Source organism: Lathamus discolor, chromosome 1 (genome assembly GCF_037157495.1).
Source record: "Lathamus discolor isolate bLatDis1 chromosome 1, bLatDis1.hap1, whole genome shotgun sequence".
Classification (NCBI taxonomy): domain Eukaryota; kingdom Metazoa; phylum Chordata; class Aves; order Psittaciformes; family Psittacidae; genus Lathamus; species Lathamus discolor.
The window spans coordinates 36,703,583-36,723,870 of NC_088884.1; the positions used below are offsets into that span (position 1 = coordinate 36,703,583).

The 20,288-nt window shown below is 46.5% G+C and overlaps 1 protein-coding gene across 7 annotated transcripts in view; it reads left to right on the top strand.

The window, feature by feature from the left end:
* FRMD4A (FERM domain containing 4A) overlaps positions 1–20,288 on the top strand; it is a 287,437-nt gene that overhangs the window by 224,320 nt on the left and 42,829 nt on the right. For all 7 annotated transcript variants that reach the window (XM_065667663.1, XM_065667642.1, XM_065667653.1 and 4 more), the window contains exons 9-12: positions 1,827–1,892; positions 2,130–2,187; positions 3,937–4,023; positions 19,418–19,494. In XM_065667663.1, the coding sequence (XP_065523735.1) occupies positions 1,827–1,892; positions 2,130–2,187; positions 3,937–4,023; positions 19,418–19,494 (288 nt within the window). The remainder of the gene's footprint in view (positions 1–1,826; positions 1,893–2,129; positions 2,188–3,936; positions 4,024–19,417; positions 19,495–20,288) is intronic.

Here is a 20,288-nt window from a genome sequence, read left to right on the forward strand (position 1 = left end):
GAAGGGGAACTTTCTTGTAAAATAGATTCTGGCTCCACACCGATCTCTCTGGCACAAAGATGCACATGGGGAAGGCAGCAACGAGCACACACAGCCATGTTAGCAGAGCTAGTGAAACACTTTGCAATTTGCCACAAAAGTCCCCATGGGCATCTCTGAGCAGTTGCAGTGAGGTCATCCACCAGACCACCCCACACTCCGCTGCTTCTTCACACTGTCTAGCAATAAAAACAGCTTCAGTTTTGCCTGGGGGAGGAATAACCACATGGTGGACATCCATGTGGCTGCCTTTAAAGGCCCATTAAGGGCTCCAGCTGGACCTAGGAAATGCAGGGAGGGAGGAATGCCAGTTCACATTGGCCTAAACCACATGCAGCATGATGGCATTAGATAGATACTTGGGGCTACTGGAAGCTTATGCTGTGCCAGGTGGGGAGGGCACAAATGTGGCATGAAGGTAGTTTAAGTTTCCTTCCTCTTAGTCTGGCAAAGTCTGTACAGTATCTCTAGGTGTACTCAACAGATTTCCCATCCTTGGTGTTACAACATAAAGAGCAAGAGATCGGGTTTAAACCTGAGGACTTGAGTATTCTGTCATGTCAGTGTAACTGAGCTGGCCCTGTGGGCATTACATTGCTGGAAGTTAGAGTAGAACCAAAGTCAGACCAGTCTGAAAGTACCAGGCTTGGAGGCTGCAGTGACTTGCATGGCTGAAGAGAGGAATGTGATTGAAATCAGAGAGCACTGTGAACCTTCAAAAGGAGATCCTTGGCTTTTAGTGTGACCTTGTACAGCTTATTTTATGCATGAGATAGTTCTGTCCCCATTCTCTCCTGCTACCCATTCACTGGAGAGAAGAAGGAATGAGGTTCTTTAAAAATGAACTTACCACATGTCTCTTAGTCTTTTATTTTGGGTCATGCTGATCTGCTCTTGGATGCTACATCTCTACTGTGTGTAGGAGAATGTCTCAACATGTATTTATCAAACACCCCCAGAACTGTTCTCTGACACAGAGGCCCACTGGTGTGGAACAGCCTCCATCTATATCTTAGTATAGATATCTTTATCTCTAAAGCAGTGTTAGGAATGGATCCTGAACCGTGCTATTTCCCAGTGCATGCCCAGGAGTTGCCTAGAGGAATGCAAGTTAGTACAACCCAAAAGTAAGCAAAGGCACATTAGTACTTTAACAGTAAAGGGACCCAAGTTTTAGTGCCTTGGAAACATTCCCTGCCACTGTGTAACCTGCTGGTACAGACATTGCCCCTGTGGACACTAGGAATTCAAATCCTTGCTGAGAGATTGCTCCAGAGTACTTCCACTAGTGTCTCTGTACATGGCTTTGTGCAGTTGCAGTTGGAACTAATCTGTGAGGCCTAGGGATGTTCCTGACCACCAGTTTCTGAAAGCTTTGCTGGCTTTCAGACAATGTGGTGGGCTTGGAAAGAAGTTGCACCAGTAAGGACAAAGCAGAACTTGAGCAGTTCCAGCACAAATCTGTTTGTCACACAGTGTAATATCATGGACATCATTTGTAGGTAAGGAAAGTAATGTGTAGAGGGGAAAGTCTGCACAAGAAGATAATGTGTTTGTAAGTAAAAAAGGGTTCTCCAGAAAACCAGCTCTTAGAAAACCACTTTTTTTGTCAGTCTGTGAGTCCCCCTTGTTTACCCTGGGCTGCATCAAATCCCCTTCTCTAACACTTTTGCTTGGCATCTTTTGATTCTCTCTGTCGGTAGCTGCATTAACAGAAGTATCTCTACACTTTCTGGCAAGATTCTTAGTCTGCCACTATATAAAACATCTCATTTCTTCCTTTCCAGTGAGGATCGAGTCATTGAACATTACAAGAAACTAAATGGACAGACAAGAGGTCAAGCAATTGTGAAGTAAGTGAAATAAGAGTGACTTCTTTGTTTTACCAGGATATATTTATACAGGGCTGTAAACACAATATGTAACCATGTCTCCCATCTCATTAATGCTTTATTTGATGTATTTCTGTACTTTATTTATTTTTAATAATTTATTATTTTTAAAAAAATTATTAATTTAATTTATTTCAGAATTTTTCAGAACATCCTCTCAGTTCCTCAGACATGTTATTCTCTTATGTTGTTTTGCAGTTACATGAGCATTGTAGAATCCCTCCCAACATATGGAGTGCATTATTACGCAGTAAAGGTACGTGCCACAAAAAGGGTCATTTACTGAATTAAACTGTTGTTGGAGGGAGGTACAAATAACCATCCTGCTTTCAGAATACAATACACTGCTACTAAAGTCTCGGTTTACTTCCTGTGGTAGGGTAAACTTATTTCAACTGTGCAGTGAATGTTTGGTAAATACAGCTCCAAAGAGGAAAATCCTGTTCTTGGAGATAAAAACTCCTGTAGTCCTATTGTGCTGAACTTACTCAGACCACAAGTAGCAGCAAGCTCTGGGGATACCAGTGAACCAGCACCAACATCGCTGATGCCACATCACTGACAGACTCAATGCTTCACTCCTTTTTGTAGTTTCAGGAGGTCAGATCTCTCCCAGCTGGCAGATCCATGAGCAACTAAGGCCAGCTATGACCTGAAGCTCCCTTCACTTGAGATATAGGTAGATGGATACAGATACAGTAAATCTTTTTAATGCCAAATCATTGTCCCATACTCTTAAAGATAACACATACCCTCCCCAAACAGCTCTCTGCTTCTATGTAGATTTAATGTAGGTATTCATGGAATCTCCCTTTTGTCTAATGATTTATCACCAGATCTTCAAGTCTCATATAATTATTATTACTTCCCAGCTGTGTAAGGCTGTTTGTTACTTTTTTAAGTAGAGATATCAATAAATATATAAAGCAAGCTAGATCCACTCCCCAGAGCATATTCCCTCATTTATCACCCCTGAAGTTTTGATGTGTTTCGTCATTAGCTCTCTGCACAGACTTATATGTCTTTTCATACATCCGTAATGTGTTGAACACATGGGGTACCATAAAAACACAAATATCTGACAGTACCTGAGTCATTTCTAGTCTATTCCTGATAAAGTGTATCTCATTTTGTGAAAAGTGTTAGCCTCATCTTTTGCCAGAGGGCAGGATCCCTCCAGCTCCCTTTGCATCCAGATCTCTTGGACTACTCTAGATCAAGAAAAATCTGGTGGATTGGGCTGGGTGTTCAAGCCTGCAAACAACTGAGAGCTATTCCAGTGAACTCTCCATGATCAGTAGGTACCAGTGAGCAGCAATGAGGCAGCAAATATTGTCCATAATAGGTTTGGCTCTGACTGATGTGGAGGTTTTACTTCTGCTGCATTTCACCCCGCTATTCTCTTATCACATAAACAGAACAAATGTAATTTCATTGAGGACTCCAGTTCAGTAAATTGCAAAGAGGCTGGTATCAGATATCAGCCATTACTCCATAAGGTCATTTTATTGCACACTCAGACACAAAGCAGTTGAGTCCAGGCCTGTCAGACCTTATCACTTGGTAGCTCTCAGATCCCATTACTGCTGCATTTTCAAGATTCATGCTAAGATCCCTCCACATAATTCAAGTCAGATGGGTGCTTTGCTTTCCATTCTCTTCCATCTGAGTGTTCAAAGTGAATAATTTACAGGGAAGAGAAAGAGGATGCACCACAGCACAAGGGACCCATGTCAAATCTCTTTACCTCCCTCAGCAGCATTTTGAGTACCCTGGTCACATCTGATGCATTTTAAGTGGTTTTATATATATATGATGGCTAAAACTGAAACAGATCTCTCCTAAACACCAGGGAGCTTTGTGATTTGAGGAAATTCAGCAGGGATAAATTTGACAGCACTAGAGATACTGCTTAAAAACAAGTCCTCACCTTGAATAACAACCTAGGAAATCTCCAGCATTTCCCCATACCATTCAATATAACTCCCTCCGTTCTTTCTTCCAGGACAAGCAGGGAATTCCTTGGTGGTTAGGACTTAGCTACAAGGGGATTTTTCAATATGACTACCATGACAAAGTGAAACCAAGAAAGGTAAATGTTTACTTTTCTATCAAGGTCTGGGCTTGCCACACATGTTATAGCTTGATTTGAGGGTGTGATGTACAAATGTTGGCATTGATTGATGTGATTTTGAAGGATGTTGATTTTCTCCCAGACTTGCCTGAATGTCTGCAAAGAATTAATGGACAAAAGTAGTTCTTCATTTATCAAATGATATAGTATGGGGTAAATAAATGTCACTTACTCTTGCAACTTACACTTCTTTCTTGCGTGGTTCATAAGACATAAATGGGAACTGAAGGTTTGATTCTCTCAGGTGCTGGAGGCTTTCCATCCACTGCCTGTGGTGGGATTGATGGTGCTCAGCCAACCCTTGATAGTGTATTATCAAGCCAATGATCTGAGAGAGAGAAGAAGAGACAGGAAAGACTTTTCCATTTTAAAAATGGCATTTTTTTCCCAGGAGCAGCATTACATTGATAAGCAACTGTTTTACTAACTGAAGAGTTAATGCCAAGCTAGCAGGCAAAGATGACTTTGACCATATGCCTAACAAAAAGGCATGAAAAGGTTTGTGCCCAGTGTCTGATTTGTTTAGGAATTTCCTTTGAAATAGCTCACAAATCCAAGCATGGCATGCAGAGATCTGATTACAAACCCAGGGCTTGGTCAGTGATGCCTTGTCAGTCTGGTTTCATTATTCCTATTTTCAGTGAAGTTTTCAGTGCATCTGAAAATCAGAACTTCTCTCAGTCCTTCCAAATTGCCTTTGAGAAATCCAGCTAAGGAATGTGCTGTTCATTTGGGAGAAGGACTGTTTTGATCCTCTGAACTCATCCTACCCATGTGTTGTGATTTTCCTACCTAGGATGCCATCTAATATAGAAAGAGCTCTTCTCTGAGCACATGCCCTGCAGGTGAGCATGCACAATCTGTTAGCAACAGAATTTGTTGTACTGCAAACCCATGGAGACATCAGGAGGCAAGGTTTCAGGCTTGCTTGCAGGCTGCAGAACTGGATGATTGGGAACAGCTAGGCAGCAATTCTATGGATGCAAATGCTTCCACACTGAATTAATGTACTAGATTTCTCTGTGCATTGCCTCTGTGCCAAGATCTCCCTTTCTTTCACTTCCTCTGATCACATTCAAGTTGGACACTGCCTGGTGCTCACAGATAGCATCTTCTATTAAAATATATTAGAATCAAGGTTTTGGTAGAAAACAGCTGCTAAGGAGACAGCAGGAAACAATAGGTGTATAGATTAGCCTTTTATTCAATGAAGGCTATTTATTCTTTGAAGGAAGGGACAAGGAGAGTAAGGAGGTCTTCACAGAGTATCTGTGCTCTAAAAGACACTAAAAGACACACCTATTTGGGATCAATCATTGCCTGCAGGGCAAGCCACACTCACACGTGATAGTTTCAGACATGCCCAGGCGAGGTGTTTGCACCCACATATCTCCATTAGTGCCAACCCCCCAGGGAAGACATGTCCTTAAAAGATGCCTTCAGAAGTCAAGTCTTAGTAATAGAAACATTTCTGTGGAGGAAAATAATGCCTTGCCATGACAGGACTCAGCCATTCACAAGCTATAGTCATTTTTATTAACCTAGATGGGATTAGAAGGTTGATGGAGAGCATCAGAAGAAAGGTACTTTCAGTCAGGTACTCTGACTGCATGACATGAGACAGGCATTTCCAATAGAAGATTCAAGCCTTCTTTTCAGCTTCTCTATTTTGTCTTCCTCTTAGCCATTCGGGGTGATCATAGCATAGGTTTTAGAGCTTCATAACATTTTGGCCAGTCTCTGTGTCCCCATAACCTACCTCTAGCTTTCACATTGCCCCTCGAATCAGGAGCTATAGCATCTCCTACCCTTTTTCTGTAAGTGTAACCCTAAAAAAATTGTAATTTTTCTCTTTATTGGGGGAAAATGATGTATGAAATGCAGGAGATCCAAACCAGTGGTGTCACCTTATGTATAAACCACTGAGAAATTCTGTGGCTTAGCAGTAGTGGTCATAAATCTGGGAGGGAAGGTTGTGTGGAAAGGGAAAGCAGGAATTTCTGGGCTTGAATTTGTCCATTGCCATAATCCAGAGACCACAGCAGTGCAAAGACAGCCTAGATGAGCATTTCTCTGTTACATGATGCTTGCAAACCCCATTTGTTGGCAGGGCTATTCCAAAATGTGCAGCCTAAATCGGGGAGAGAACTTGCATAGAGTGACTGAAGCTTCGTTATTTCTTCGTGGAGTGCTTATACCCTCTGCAGAGCAAATAAAAAGGGTTCTTACCCTACACAGGTGGTAAAACCCCTCTGGCAAGAGCAGCTCAACTGCCTCAGCGAGGTGCAAGGTTTAATCCTCTGCTAATTAGATTGTAAAATTGCACTTGATAACCCTGCTATCTAGGAGCTTACCATAGTACCTTCATTTCACTTCACCAGCATGGGCTGGTTCGAGCCTTTGCTGTGCAAAGGGGAGGGGTAAACCTTACTGAACTTTCTGAAAGCTCAGATGGGGGAGGGAGGGAGATTATGTCTCCTCTGATCTTTATTATGGTGTTCCTGCACATTGCCAATGCCAAAAACAAATTGAAAAATTACGATGGAAAAAATCAATCTCCTTGGAAGAAACACAAGCAGAAAATTGTAGTAAGAAACCAACCTAAACCAAGATATATTTACATTAAATGCACATAAAAACCTTGCTTGTCTTACAAAGAAGTTTGTAATGTTTTCCTATATGTCATCCTAGATAGATTTCCGTGCTTATTGTGTTTGCAAAGAGCTGTAACCCACACTAAGCAGCTGAGCCTGTATCTCAGGCAATCCCATTAGCAGTCAGTCAAAAACATGGTTTTATTCAATTGCTGGAGTAAATCAGCCATGTGTCTCTAGAAACCTAACTAGGTTTGTCAGCAAGTTGGATGAGTCCAGAGAGGAGAATTGAGGCTGACACAAGGCCAGAACCTGATCTTGCTTGTGCTGTTCGCACTCAGGCAGAAGTCCTCCAGCATTACAAGGGATGCAGCTGAGATGGGGATCTGGCACCAAGTCTGAGGTGGTTCAGATGGGAATGTAAGGCTATTAAACTAGAATGCAGCTTGCGCTGGGCTGCAGAGCCTAATGTGGCTCAGTGTTTCTATTTTTCTGTTCCTCCTGCCTGTGCTTGAATTCCATGGAAGCCCTGGAGCTACCCAAAGCCATCACTTTGAAGCTTATCATTCTCTCTTCCATAAGTTCAGGGGCTAGCTCACAGACTCAGCAAGCCCTGCCAAAGGCTTCCTTTTGCATGTTGCCTGTTTGAACCCAGATACTGTCCATATCAGTTATGATCTGATAACTGTTCATTCTTAGGTGTTAAATAAATGAAAGAGTTTGGGTATACTCCACAAAATCCACCACTGCAGCTGAACAAGAAGGGAGTGTCAAGTGAGAGATGGCTGCTGTCCTGCTAACCATACGCTGAGGCATTCTGGAAGTTCAGTAGTGGCTTGTAGAACCAGTGTCATTTGTGTAGAACCAGTGTCATTTGTGTAGCACCAGCACACAGCATCCAGATGGGTAGAATCCATCTCCCTCTGTGTCAAACAGAGCTTCTACAAACACTTCCCTGTGAAAAGGCCCTTCAAGGCTTGGCATGCCTTGAAAAGCCCAACAAAAAGGAGTTATCTTGCTGGGTTCTACCCACCTTGGATCAGCACCATCAAATATTCATTATAAAAGAAAGCAAATTCTTTGGAACCAGGTTTTCAGAGAGGTTGTGTCAGCACCACTCTCCCACAAGCTACTGAGGCTGCAGTGAACAAACCCATCATTCTCAGTGAAGGGTCATTTGGGGTTTGTTTTGGAATTGCAATTGGAGAGCAATTGGAAAGAAAGAGCAAGGCACAGCAGCCCCCTGAGTGACTCTATTGTCTGTGAGTGGTGGCTGCTCATTTTAACCAGCAGGTAGGGATGTAACTCCACTCCATCCCTAGAGACCTGTACATGCAGTAGAAGCAGCATAGCCGAGAGCTGTGAGACCTGTATGCCCAACCAGTTGTAGTAGCACCAGGCATATCTCTGTCGTTCTAGTGAGATATTCCCACTGATTTAAGAGCCCAAAGGCATCTTTTAGTGCATACAGCTTAACAGTTAGTAAACAATTCACTCCAAGCTGAAGAGTGAATGATTAACAAAGGCAGCCAAAGGACTTCCATATGGCCAATAAACACACAGAGAAAATGTTTAACTTGTCACCAGAAATAAAATCACCTTAAAGTGGAGTCTGATAGTGTTTATTTGCTTTGCAAGAAATACCCGTTTTCTTCATGGAGGGCTAGTGGCAATGAAACTTAAGATGAGCCTTTTTTCTCAGGCTCATACACATTATCAGTGTTCCCATTCTCTGGGTGACTGAACAGAACCCAAGGGGAATAAAGACTTTTGGACTTTTGGAAATAAGATATCCCAAAATTCATCTGTGAATGTGGCTTGACAAAGATTCTCCCTGTAACAGCCAAACATCAGTTTCTGCCATTTTTTCCCAGTGTTATCCTTTCTCTGAGATGAAATGAAGCATGCTATGAAAATACTGTGTCCCTTCCCATAAGGTCTGCACAATGCTCTATGGATTCTCCTTACAGAAGAATTTCATTTGTTGTGAATCCAAAGCAACAGTAACAGATTGACTTCCCATGTAAACATGCAAAACCAGCAGCTGAGTTGAACACATCTTACCAAGCAATACAAAGTCAAAGTAAAATCAGGAGCTTTAAGTGTCTGATCAGAGAGAAATCACCTGCTTGTCCAAAGAATGAGCAAAGTAATCAGCACTTTCTCTGTCCAGAAAGTGAAAGATCATTGTGTGATGTTACTTGGCCTTTTCCAAACAAAAGATAGAGTGAACTTTCCCAGTTCCAGAGGCAAAATGAGCTATTTACACAGGAGGAGCAACAGCCTAATTAAGAGCTGGTTTATTGCAGAACAAATAGAGATCCTTTCTGCTGTAGGGCATAATGAAGTCAGTAATTGCATTGATGGAGTGGTTAAACTTGTGCTTCCTGTGGTGAAGGAATGACAGACCAGTAAGGTAGAAAAACATTAAGTAGGGATTGATGTGAAATGTAGAGAAACCAGTGAATGATGGGGAGGAGGGAGCTGACGAATTGGTCTCTATCCTGACCATAGAACATCAGGACAGTCAAAAAGGCAGAAGAAACGTGAAATTCAAATCCATTACAGGGAGCCCAAGTCACTTGTATAACTCCTTGCCACATAATATAAGAGATCAAGAGTTTAGAAGGGTTGAAGATAGGACTTAAAATGTGACCTTTCATCCAGAGTTTTAACACCAAATTGGTTGGTTTCAAGCAGGATTTGAGGACAGTTTAAAATCCCTCATGTTCAAGGAGGGTCTTTGATTTGGCAGCTACCTGGTTTCTGTTGTCAGACATATGGAGCATGTGTAACACTTCTCTCATTGGCATAGCACTGAGCCACAAGGTATAGTCAGAAAGGGCTGGCCTTTCTCTAGAGCATCCACAATCAACTGGGGCCAGACACAACATGCTGGACTCACGTCTAACCATTCTGTTTTTGGAACAGGATCACTTCCTAAGACCTATGCAAACATCTTTGCCTTGCAGACAGGGGTAAAAGACTTCACATTTACAAATGATACAAGAGGAGCAGAACACGTTTCCAGGAAGTACTGGCTTAAAAGCCAGTGGAGTCCCAGTGGCATAGGAGTGATAAATTATTCACTGTGATTAGCTGACTGCTTAGGACTACCTGCTGACTCCTTCTGCTCAGCGCTTTTATTTCTCTTCCCCTTGCTGATCCTTCATGCTTTTTGGATTATGGACTTGGCTGTAAACTGAACCAGTCTTCAGGTCACGGCGGGTTCAACTCATTTTATAGTGCAGTAATTCAGTCTTGGGTTTGTATTGGGAAATGTGGAGCACTGGAAGAGGGAGAGATAGACAAAGCGAGGTTCCTTACCATGCTGTTTCTTCATATAGAGGTTGCTCACCTAATTTCCTTCCATATCAAAATGTAAGACCCAGTCCTGTGACTGTTGAAAAGCAGCCACAGTTTAAGACCTTCCCCTGATGAAATGTCTTATTCCATCCTTGTTACACAGGAGACCATGTTCTCACCTGCACCTTTTTGGCTGCTGCTTGCCCTCATTTTGAAGCGTCTACCATTCAGCACCAGGCTCTTCCCTCTTTCAGCACCCTCTACCCCACACCTTACCACTGCACATCACTGTGCCACAAAGCTGCCAAGCACACTGGGAGGTGAATAAATCAGAGCACATGGGGCTGGAGAGCAGGATTTTGTCCCTGACACTTGTTTCCACCGGATTTGGCTGAACATGCCATTGGGCTGCTATTCAGTGAACATTGGCAGCAGTATCAGTTGAAGTGGCCTTCACAGCCCTCCTCCCCCATCACAATCCTGCCACCACAGTTCATTTCCTCCCCTGGGCCCCTTCTTCAGTCACGCTGGTACAATTGTGTATCTGGGAAGGAAACTGCTCCAGAGAAGGGATCAGAGCTCAGCCATAAAAAGTGGTCACTTTTAACCTCGATCAGTTCCCAATCCTATTCATCACCTGGCCCACAAGTGTCCTACAGCAGAGCTCTAGGAGCTGGGTTTGGGTGCAGGATGCATTAATCATGGCAGCCAAAGAAAGAAGCTGCTATTAACCTAGAAAATAACTTTGTGGAGAGAAACAAGGGTTCCATAGCTTGGCACAAGACAGAAGGAATTTGGCTGCATGGAATTTTCCATGGTTGAACTAGGATAGATTAACTGGTATAGGTCATTATCACCACTCTTTCTCGTATAGGAAAAGTTTGCTTCAGTGTCTCTCGCAAACAGGACTAAATAGATGGGTAGGTAAAGCAACTTTTTAAACTCATAGAACACTCATGCTCAGTTTCTGTTATCTAAGTAAGTAAGTAGCTTGTTCAACTACAATGCTTGTGAACACTAATCTAAGGCCCTGCTGTTTTATAAGGAAGCCAGCACTGGTTTGTATTTTGGCAGTTAAGTTTATGTGTCCTGTGGTGATAGCATCAGGCACACAGTCCCCAGAGACTTCTGTGAGAATTTACATTCATGAAGGCTACAACATGACATCTCATCCCTGATCCAGCCAAGTCAAGCCCATGGCTACCATTAACTATAGGAGCAGTCTCATCAAAGTAAAACTCCCTGGTTGTAAGTGATTTGTCGTATTCAGGTCTTAAAGGGTAATTCACTATAAAAGCAGCAGCCAAGTCTTAAATGATTCTGCAGCACAGCAAGAACTTCAACAAGATGCAAAGACAAATCACTCCGACAGCACAGTGAAATAGATTGGACCTCAGTGGCCCGGAGTTCGGGTGGAGATCTGGAGCAGGACTGAAACCTCCTTGATCATTTATGCTTGGCTGTGAAGGGGTAGGAGGCTCCCCATGTGTTCCGCCCTTCTCAGATGCTGTCTCTTACCCAGCAGGACTCCCTGCTCCAAAGGCCCCAGCATTTTTATCAGCAGATGGAGCGAGGCAGGGGCCCAGTTACTTACTGGCTATGAATATGAGGCATTGGGTCGAGGGAGGGGATTCTCCCTCTTCACTCTGCTCTTGTGAGATCCCACCTGCAGTCCTGCATTCAGCTTTGAGGCCCCAACATGCGAGGGATGTGGACTTGCTCGAGTGAGTCCAGAGGAAGCTACAAAGATGACCACAGAACTGGAGCAGCTCTGCTCTGGAGACAGGCTAAGAGAGCTGGGCTTGGTCAGCCTGGAGAAGAGGAGGCTTCTTAAGGGGAGACCTTAGAGTAGTCTTTCAACACCTAAAGGCAGCCTACAAGAAATCTGGAGAGGGGCTTTTTACAAGGGCATGTAGGAATACTATGGTGGGCCGGGGGGGTGTTTGGTTTCAAACTGACAGAGGGTAGATTGAGATGAGCACTTAGGCTGAAGTTCTTCACTGTGAAGGTGCTGAGGCCCTCACACAGGTTGCCCAGAGAAGCTGTGGCTGCCCCATCCCTGGCAATGTGGCCTTGAAGGCCAGGTTGGAGCAACCTGCTCTAGTGGAAGGTCTCTCTGCCCGTGGCAGAGGGTTGGAACTGGATGAGCTTTGAGGTCCCTTCCAACCCAAACCATTCCATGACTCTATGATCTTTAAGTCAGTGGCCTGGACACAAGACTCAGAAGGTCAGGCATTGCAGCCCATTATCACGTACATGGTTTGTGGGCAGGATAAATCATTCTAGGATGGACAGCTGATTCACAGCTATGGACTGGCCACCTTTTATCTAATTATATCGGAAAGATCTTTAATGCAGAAAGATCTAATCACTTTGACTTGCTTGTGGAGGATAAAAGGGAGAAAATGTAACTTCCAAGAATCGGGAAAAAAGAAAATCCCTGTAGATATATTGATTTAGAAACATCCAGCATAGTGACAGCAAAGTAATATCTAACAGCATATAGCAAATATATATGTGCAGTGAAGGTGGATTTAATTGTATATAAAGTCAAAGCCTGATCTCCCAGTCCTTATACAGTTATCAACACAAGTATCAAGTTGCATTATGTAGACAAATAATGCTTTGTCCAAATAGCAGCTCTTCCCTCTGTGATCTGATGCTTTGCTGTCTCTCTGAGCCAATAAACCGCTTTGAAATTTAATAGAGAATTGTCTCTCCATCATGGAAATGAATGCAGAGTGCTGATTATATAGATCTAGATGCAATTTGTTTGGTCAAGCCAGAGATGTTTTTGGGGACAGTGTGGTCCCATGACAACAGCACACAGCAAAAGGGAGCTCAAATTGGACCAGAAATTGTTTGTCTGTTTGGCAAGAAACAGAGCTCTGAAGTTTAAAGGAAGAAGTAATTAGATAGTGAGCTGGGACTGCTGACAGACCACTGCAAGTCTTGCTTACCCAAGCGACGCTCCCATTCCATGGGGGAAGGGAGGACGACAGCCTCTGGGAAGATCATTGGTAGCGTTGTTTCCCACATCAAATCACACAGGAAACCTTCTATTTTTTTGTTTTGGGAAGGGAAAGAAAAAAGAAATCCTCCAGACTAATAGAAACGCAGGAATGAATGGAAGTGTGGCAGGATGGAGGACTATGTTACAGCGCAGCATCGCCATCTCATGACCTGGGGGCACCCGCAGCAATGGGTCACACTAACTCACAGGTGACAGCCCACAGAAATCTCTTGGTAAATCTGCCCCTGAAACAAGAAACTATTTGTCATAGCTAAGATGGTGCTGTTCTGCCTGGACCAAATCCTTCCTCCTTCACTTTAACTAGTCTGACAGAAGTATGATTGATGGAAACAGGGTTGGCTTGAGGCAGAACACAAATCCATGCCCGGAAACCATGGCCCCACTGAAATCACTGGAACAAAACTGCCATTGACTTCACTGGAGCTGTGATTTCCATAGAGTTTAAGGCCAAAAAGGGACCGCTCAGAACCTCCGCCCTGACCTCCTGCATAACTCAGCCTCTTGAATTTTGCTTACTGGTTTGTTCAGTGGAGGGAATTACATTTCCAAGGAGGAATTCTTTTTTGTTCTGTTTGTTTTGTCTTTAAAGTGGAAAACAGAAGACTGGGGAGTTTGTAGCTGCACTCATGGAAGCTGGGTGAAAATGCTGTCATTGTTCAGCTCCATTGTTTAGTACCAGTTTTAGCAATGGGATGTCATCCAGGGTTGGCTCTTGCCCGTAGTGTAGGCGAGGGAAGCGATTGCATTTGGTCTGTTAGAAATGTGCCATGCTATTTCCCTGCCTTTCCTAGAAGCCTTTCAGAGCACTCAGTCTGGGTGGTAGCCCATGCATTTGGAGGGATGATTGTTCCTGCTGCATAGTATGATTTAACAAAGCATTAATCATCTTAAGAAGCTGCAAGACTTGAAGGACAGGGAGATGCCATATAGGTCAGTAAGTCCAACAGCAATTACAGTTGGTCATTTATTAAATGCTTAGAATCAAACCAAAACTTGGGCCAAAAAGGCCTCTGGAGGTCTCTAACCCAACCTCCTGCTCAAAGTTGGGGGCCAGCTTCAGAGTTTGATCAGGTTACTCACAGCCCTAGTGTTTGACCACCTTCATTGACTGGGGCTTTTTTGTACATGGTTTGGGGGGTTTTATATATCTAGTCAGAATTTCCCTTGCTGCAACCCTGCAATCTGTGCCCACTGCCTCTTATACTTTCAGTGGGCACCTCTGAGGAAAGCCTATCTATCTCCATCACCTTTGTAAATCCCCCTCAGGTCACCAACAAGAGCAGGCAAAGAGCAGGTAGATCCTCTGTAGACTTCTGTAGATGGTTTGATTTTGAAGAGCCACCAAGCATGGTATCTGAGACCCCTGAGATCATGTGCATTTCTAAGTAACCCTGTCCTGTCTGTGCCCCATCTCATGTGCTTCAGGGGAAGACACACAGAGAAAGAAAAGAAAACAGGATACCAAATACCTGAGCATTTGTATCTGCTTCTTAATAGATCAAATAAAGAACAGTTCACACAGTATACAGCCTCAGTGCGTTTGCCCAGTGCCAAGTCCAGAAAGGAGAAGAGGACCTAGTACCCCAACCCAAGGGTAGAGATGCTTTACAAAAGCTTTACCTATTACAAAAGGTACTATTTGGGCATGTTTCTCTAGGTACCATAATCCAGAGAGCACTGTGTTGCCCTTCAGCAACAACCTCCATCCTAACCCTTGACTGCAGGGCAACACAGGAGCCAGCAACAGCCTCATTACTTATGGGGGATCACAAATGGTCCCTCCACTGGATACACAGCCAAGGCTTTCCCAAGTACAGCTAATGTAGATGAACTCACCTCCCCACACCTCAGCAAAGTCCAGCTCACCAAGGACAGGAGTGGCCAAGCCGTAAACACTCCCCTATGCTTCATTCACAGAACACCCTGCCTTCTTTATCAGGAGCATCTTTCAGTGCTCTCCCACTGACCCTGCCTGCTGCTGTGGGCAAGCTTCACAGAACCAGCCACACAGTCAATAACCATGGTAAAACTCAGACTCACATGGCTGAAGTGGATGCAGATCCTGGGGCCTCCTCTCCTCCAGGCTCAGCTTAATTAGGGAGCAGCCAGCAAACCACAAGTGCACTCACAAAAGAAGCTTGCGTCTGAAGGGCTTTGACTGCAGCTCTTTGTAACTACTCACAAACATCTGGTGCCTGGCAAGCTCGCTTGCCTCTTGGAAGGGGTTTCCAATGAGAAAATTCCTGTAGCTTGCACCTGAAGCCTCTGGAGTGCTCCGTGCAGCGCTCGGATCTCTCCCCTGGCTCCTCTTCTAAGTTGCCAGCTTTGCAGAGAAGTCATTTCTGGCACTGGCTGCCCCTCCATGGCCTCCCCACCCACCCCAATGCATTTTAAATGGTGCACATGGTCCGACAGGGAACAATTATTCCCTTGAGTGTTCATGGGTTGATAAGCAGTTTTGTTAATTCAAGTGATAGTGTCAGTTCCAGTTTTATTGGTGCAATGAAAGAGGGCCCACATTGGGGACAGTCACCCCAGGGAAGAGGTGAATAAGGGTAATGCTCTTCTCCCCTTCTAGCAGCCCCTTTCACATACTTGAGTGTGCAGCCACACTCAAAAGCCAGTCTCAAAGAGACTTCCTTAAGCATCTATTGAAGATTAAATGATCTCATGTGCAGCCTGTAATGATGGCCGCTACCAAAAATTGTTCCCATCTGAAAGCTGCTCTGTGCTCCCTGATCCAAATCTGGCTGCTGACCTCAGAAGAGATCCCAGTGGGCAAACCACCACATCACAGAAGCTCAGCCCACCACGAGCACCACTAATTGTGCCCTTGTCTGCAGGCTCCAAGTGAAGGCAGCTACTAAAGGGCAGGAGAGCTGTGCTCTCAGCTTGTATTACCAAGTGACTCTCTCCTGAGCCTCTTTTCCAGTGTGTCTGGGGAGATGCTGTCCCAGTCCCTGCTGTGAGATACCTTTTGTATGGCAAAAATCACTGCACTTCTAATACGACTCCGTTAAAGCGCATATGAATTGTCTCATCCACAAGAGCAGGTGTTGGATTCAGGGCTGCAAAGTAGCCAAAGACCATCATAAGCCAAATAACCTAAACCCAGGCCCAGCCTTGGTGCAGGAAGAGGCAAACCTGCCATGAACATGGATGCTTTGACCCAAACTAGCCCCCAGACCAGCACACATCTGCTGTCACTGCATTCCCACAAGACTCTCTTGAAATTATGACCAGCTCCATGCTGTGTCTCATATTCCCCAGTGAAGGCTGCAAGTGGTAAAAGGATCTTGATGGGTAAAAGTTATGCTTCCATTTAAGAAGACCCACTAATGGCACCTTGTGCATCTGTCACTGAATTAACATCAATTTGAAACCATACATAACTGGTGAAGGGAACAGCTTGCTTACATTAGGAGGTCTGTCTGAAGGGAGACTTCGGGCTTTGCTTCTCCTGGGGGGCTGTGATCAGAGAACAGGAAAGCAGATACTTCCTTGTGGGTATTCACAGCTTTGCAGATAGGATCCCTTAGGCAGGTTGAGACTTCTGAGATCAATGTGGACAAAGGGTATGGGAGACTGCAGAATAACATTTGGGGAGCAAAGGGAGGCAGTTACAGCACCCATAAGACACACATGCATGTTCTGGAGAGCAAAGCTATGGAACAAGAGGCACAACCTCAGGTTGTGGGGTCACTTTCACCCCCTCCTTCCAAAAGATGCCTCTTTCTGCACCCTGCCAGGAAAAACAAAGAAACTGAATGTAAAAATGCAGTGATCTGGGGCTCCAGTGCCCAAAACGTAGGTGTCTATTGCTGTTTTAGGCACTGCTGGGGGATCCAAAACATCTGCACAGGGCTGGCAGATACAGCACTGGAGCCACAGCAGGCTCCATCCCAGGATACCCCGGGGCATGGAATGTGGCACTCACGCCTACGTTTGGGCATCTGAACAGCTCCCCGGATCACCGAGTGTTTTCACAGTTGGAGTTAATCATGGAAGGGAAACGGAGCTGCAGTGAAGTTTGGTAGCAGAGTGGGTAGAATAGGAAAGGATCCGAGCACAGGGAACAATCTGGCTTAGTCTGAGGGAGGATGGGGAGGAGCACTGCTGCCAGCAGCTTGGAAAAGGCTTTCAAATTCCTTCTGCACCGTGCTGAAGTTTAGTCATAAATGACAACAGGGGACCCTGGGACAGCAAGATGCTGTCTGAAGGGTGTGATCTGCTGGGATTTTAGCCTCTGATGTGTTCCACATGTCTGAGCGCCTCCCAGACACGTCCTCTGCACATGCTATGCAGCCACATTATCCTCCCTGCCTTGGGACGGGCATCTGGAAGTGCGGAGGGATGTTTTCGGCCGCCCACATCACAGTGTCAGGCCCGACCCCAGCTGTCAGTGGGAGTTTAGGCCCCAAACTTCCTTTCAGTGCTTTTGAAGCTGGGGGCTTGCAGGGGTGACAGACTTCAGGTTTAGACCTCAGCTCCTGGCTTAACCCTTTCACCCTGTGCCTGTCCTCCCTCCTTGGGTAAAACAGGGTATTTCTGTGCTTCCTTTGATGATGACAACTTTTATGCAGCAATTAATTTTTCCAGTGGAGGAATAACATAATCCTCTGAGGAGAGTGTGAGCCAGCCCTTCAAGCTTCCCATCCCTCCTGGCCCCTTTCCTCCCTTACCCTCCTGCAACACAGACAGCCCCAGAGTATGGAGCAGCTCAGTGGCCTCCTTATCTCAGCCTTCCTCCTAAACACCCTGTTATAGAAAGAAAAGAAAGTAAGAAATAAGTAAATAAATGATAAATAAGTTGGTTAGAAACTTTTCCCAACACAAGTATTTTCAGTTTTGCTGCTCCTGAGATATCAGCAAGGAGGAAATTGTGGGTCCTCGCCATGGCTTGGTTTATTCTCTAGATTGCACCTCCATCAGCAGCTTAATCAGTGCAAATCAAATTACTCCTCCTGTTTACTTATCTCCAGAGCGCTGACACTGGCAAGCAGCTTATCTCATCATGGCAGGAGCCAGCGCCTTCCTTGGGGGTAGGACAGGAACTCCACAGAAGCCGCTTGTAGTGGGAGAAGGAGTATAAATCAGGAAACCTCTGCTGGCTCTGCTCCCTCTGCTCCCCAGCACCGAGGTTACGCTGCTGTTTGCTAAAGGTAGTGGGGGAAGCCAAAATGCAGGATGCCCAAGGGGTGGAGGCTGCCTCCGCCTGGTGGATGAGCAGCCTGGAAGCCAGGGTTTCGATTTTGGCTGATTTGCAAAGAGGAGGTGGTGGTGGCCCTGTCCATTGCAGTGACGTGGTTTGCAAGTGCAGTGGTTTGCAGAGCTGACGCCGCATCCTTCATGCTGCTTCTGTGGTCAGTCCTCCCTCCCACCTGGGAGATGAGGGCTATGTCGTGTCAGAGGTGTGGGGTACAGGGACTGTGTGAGCACATCCAGGAGCTCCTACACTCAGCGTACATTCAGTATATAGCCAGAGTGTACACTGAGTGTGACCCATGATGCTGCTGGGGCAGGGCATACAGTCAGCACCCAGGAGACCTGCATTTCACTGCCATGACTGAGTAAACTGGCTTCTCCCATTGCCCAAAAAAGCTGTGGCTGCCCCATCCCTGGCAGTGTTCAAGGCCAGGCTGGACACAGGGGCTTGGAGCAACCTGCTCTGGTGGAAGGTGTCCCTGCCCCTGGCAGGGGTTGGAGCTGGATGAGCTTTAAGATCCCTTCTATTCTATGACTGCTTCATGCCTCAGTTCCCCCCTTGGTGACAGTGTCTGCACAAAGCTTTGCTGTGCCCAACAGGGCAGCCTGTACAACAGGGGCAGGAATTTGCCTTTGTTATTGCTGTGTTTCACATCACCGAGAGCACGCTGCAGCCTCGGGCAACACCAACACGAGTCTGCCAGTGCTTGGGTAGATGAACTGACCCTGCTCCTGCGAGTTTTACGTTGACTACGGGGCAAAAGCAGTACTGGGTATCATAGGACACCCCGTGGGGGTCTCCCCCACCCACCCAGGCCACCTTCACCCCTCCCAGGTCCGCTCTGTGCGCCCACAGCCCCGAGGGGAATGCTGCTGTGCCAGAGCACAGCTCCTGGAGGGATAATCAGCCGAATCCCGGTTTTCCCTCGCCGTGCATGGGTCTAACACGTACTAACCCTGCCAAGTGAAAGGGGCGCCCTCCCCCGACCGTCCTCCGTCCCCCGTCCCCCTCCAGCACCGGGGCCGGGCGGGCCGCAGCCGCTCGCCACGGGGCTGCCCGGCTGCTCTGGAGAGGGGGGGGGGAACGGGCGGGCCGCGGGGCCGGGCCGGGGCGGAGCGGGGAGCCGCCGCCGCCGCCGCAGCGCCGGGGGAAAGCGGGGCTGGGTGAGGGCTGACGCGGAGGCGCCTCACCGCCTGCTTGTTCTCCCCGCAGATCTTCCAATGGAGGCAGCTGGAGAACCTCTATTTCCGCGAGAAGAAGTTCTCGGTGGAGGTGCACGACCCGCGCAGGTGAGCGCCGAGCCGGGACGAGAAGGGATAAGTTGTGCGGAGACGGAATGAGCCTGGACGAGCGGGGCTAAACCGGGCTGAGCCATTCCGAGCCGGGCTTTGCAGTCCTGAGCCGGGCTGATCCGTGCCGAGCTATTCCGAGCTGGGCTGATACGTGCCGAGCTATCCCCAGAAGAGCTAAGCCATGACGAGCCAGGATGAGCCCTCTCGAGCTATTCCGTGCAGGGCTGAGCCGTGCCAAGCCATTCCGAGCAGGGCTTTATGGTACGGAGCCTGACTGAGCCGTGCCGAGGCGGGATAAGCCCTGCCGAGCCATTCTGAGCCGGGCTTTGCAGTGCGGAGCCGGGCTGAGCCGTGCCGAGCCGGGCTGAATCGTGCCGAGCCATTCCGAGCCGGGCCTTGCAGTGCGGAGCCGGGTCGTGCCGAGCTATGCTAGTGCCGAGCCGCGCTCCCAGCGCTGCAGTGCGGAGCTGGCTGCGCTCAGTAACCGGGGAACCCCTAATGAAGGAGCAGCGGGCACCACGCCGGGGTCTGCCGCTTCCTTCCAGCGGGGCACTAAGGGTTCGGGTGGGTGTTTTCCAGGATGTGTTTCCCCCGGGCTCCCAGCGGAATTTGTTTTCCTCTTCCCTCTATTTTGGCTGCCGGCACCCCCATACATACAAGCGGGAGTTGCTTTGTCCCCGTGTTGCACTTGGAGCCCGGAGATGGGCGCCAGATCTCGTACTCACATGTTTCCTTGTAAATAAATATTCAGTAGTGCAACTGAAAGGAATGGCACGGTACCAGGGCTTTAC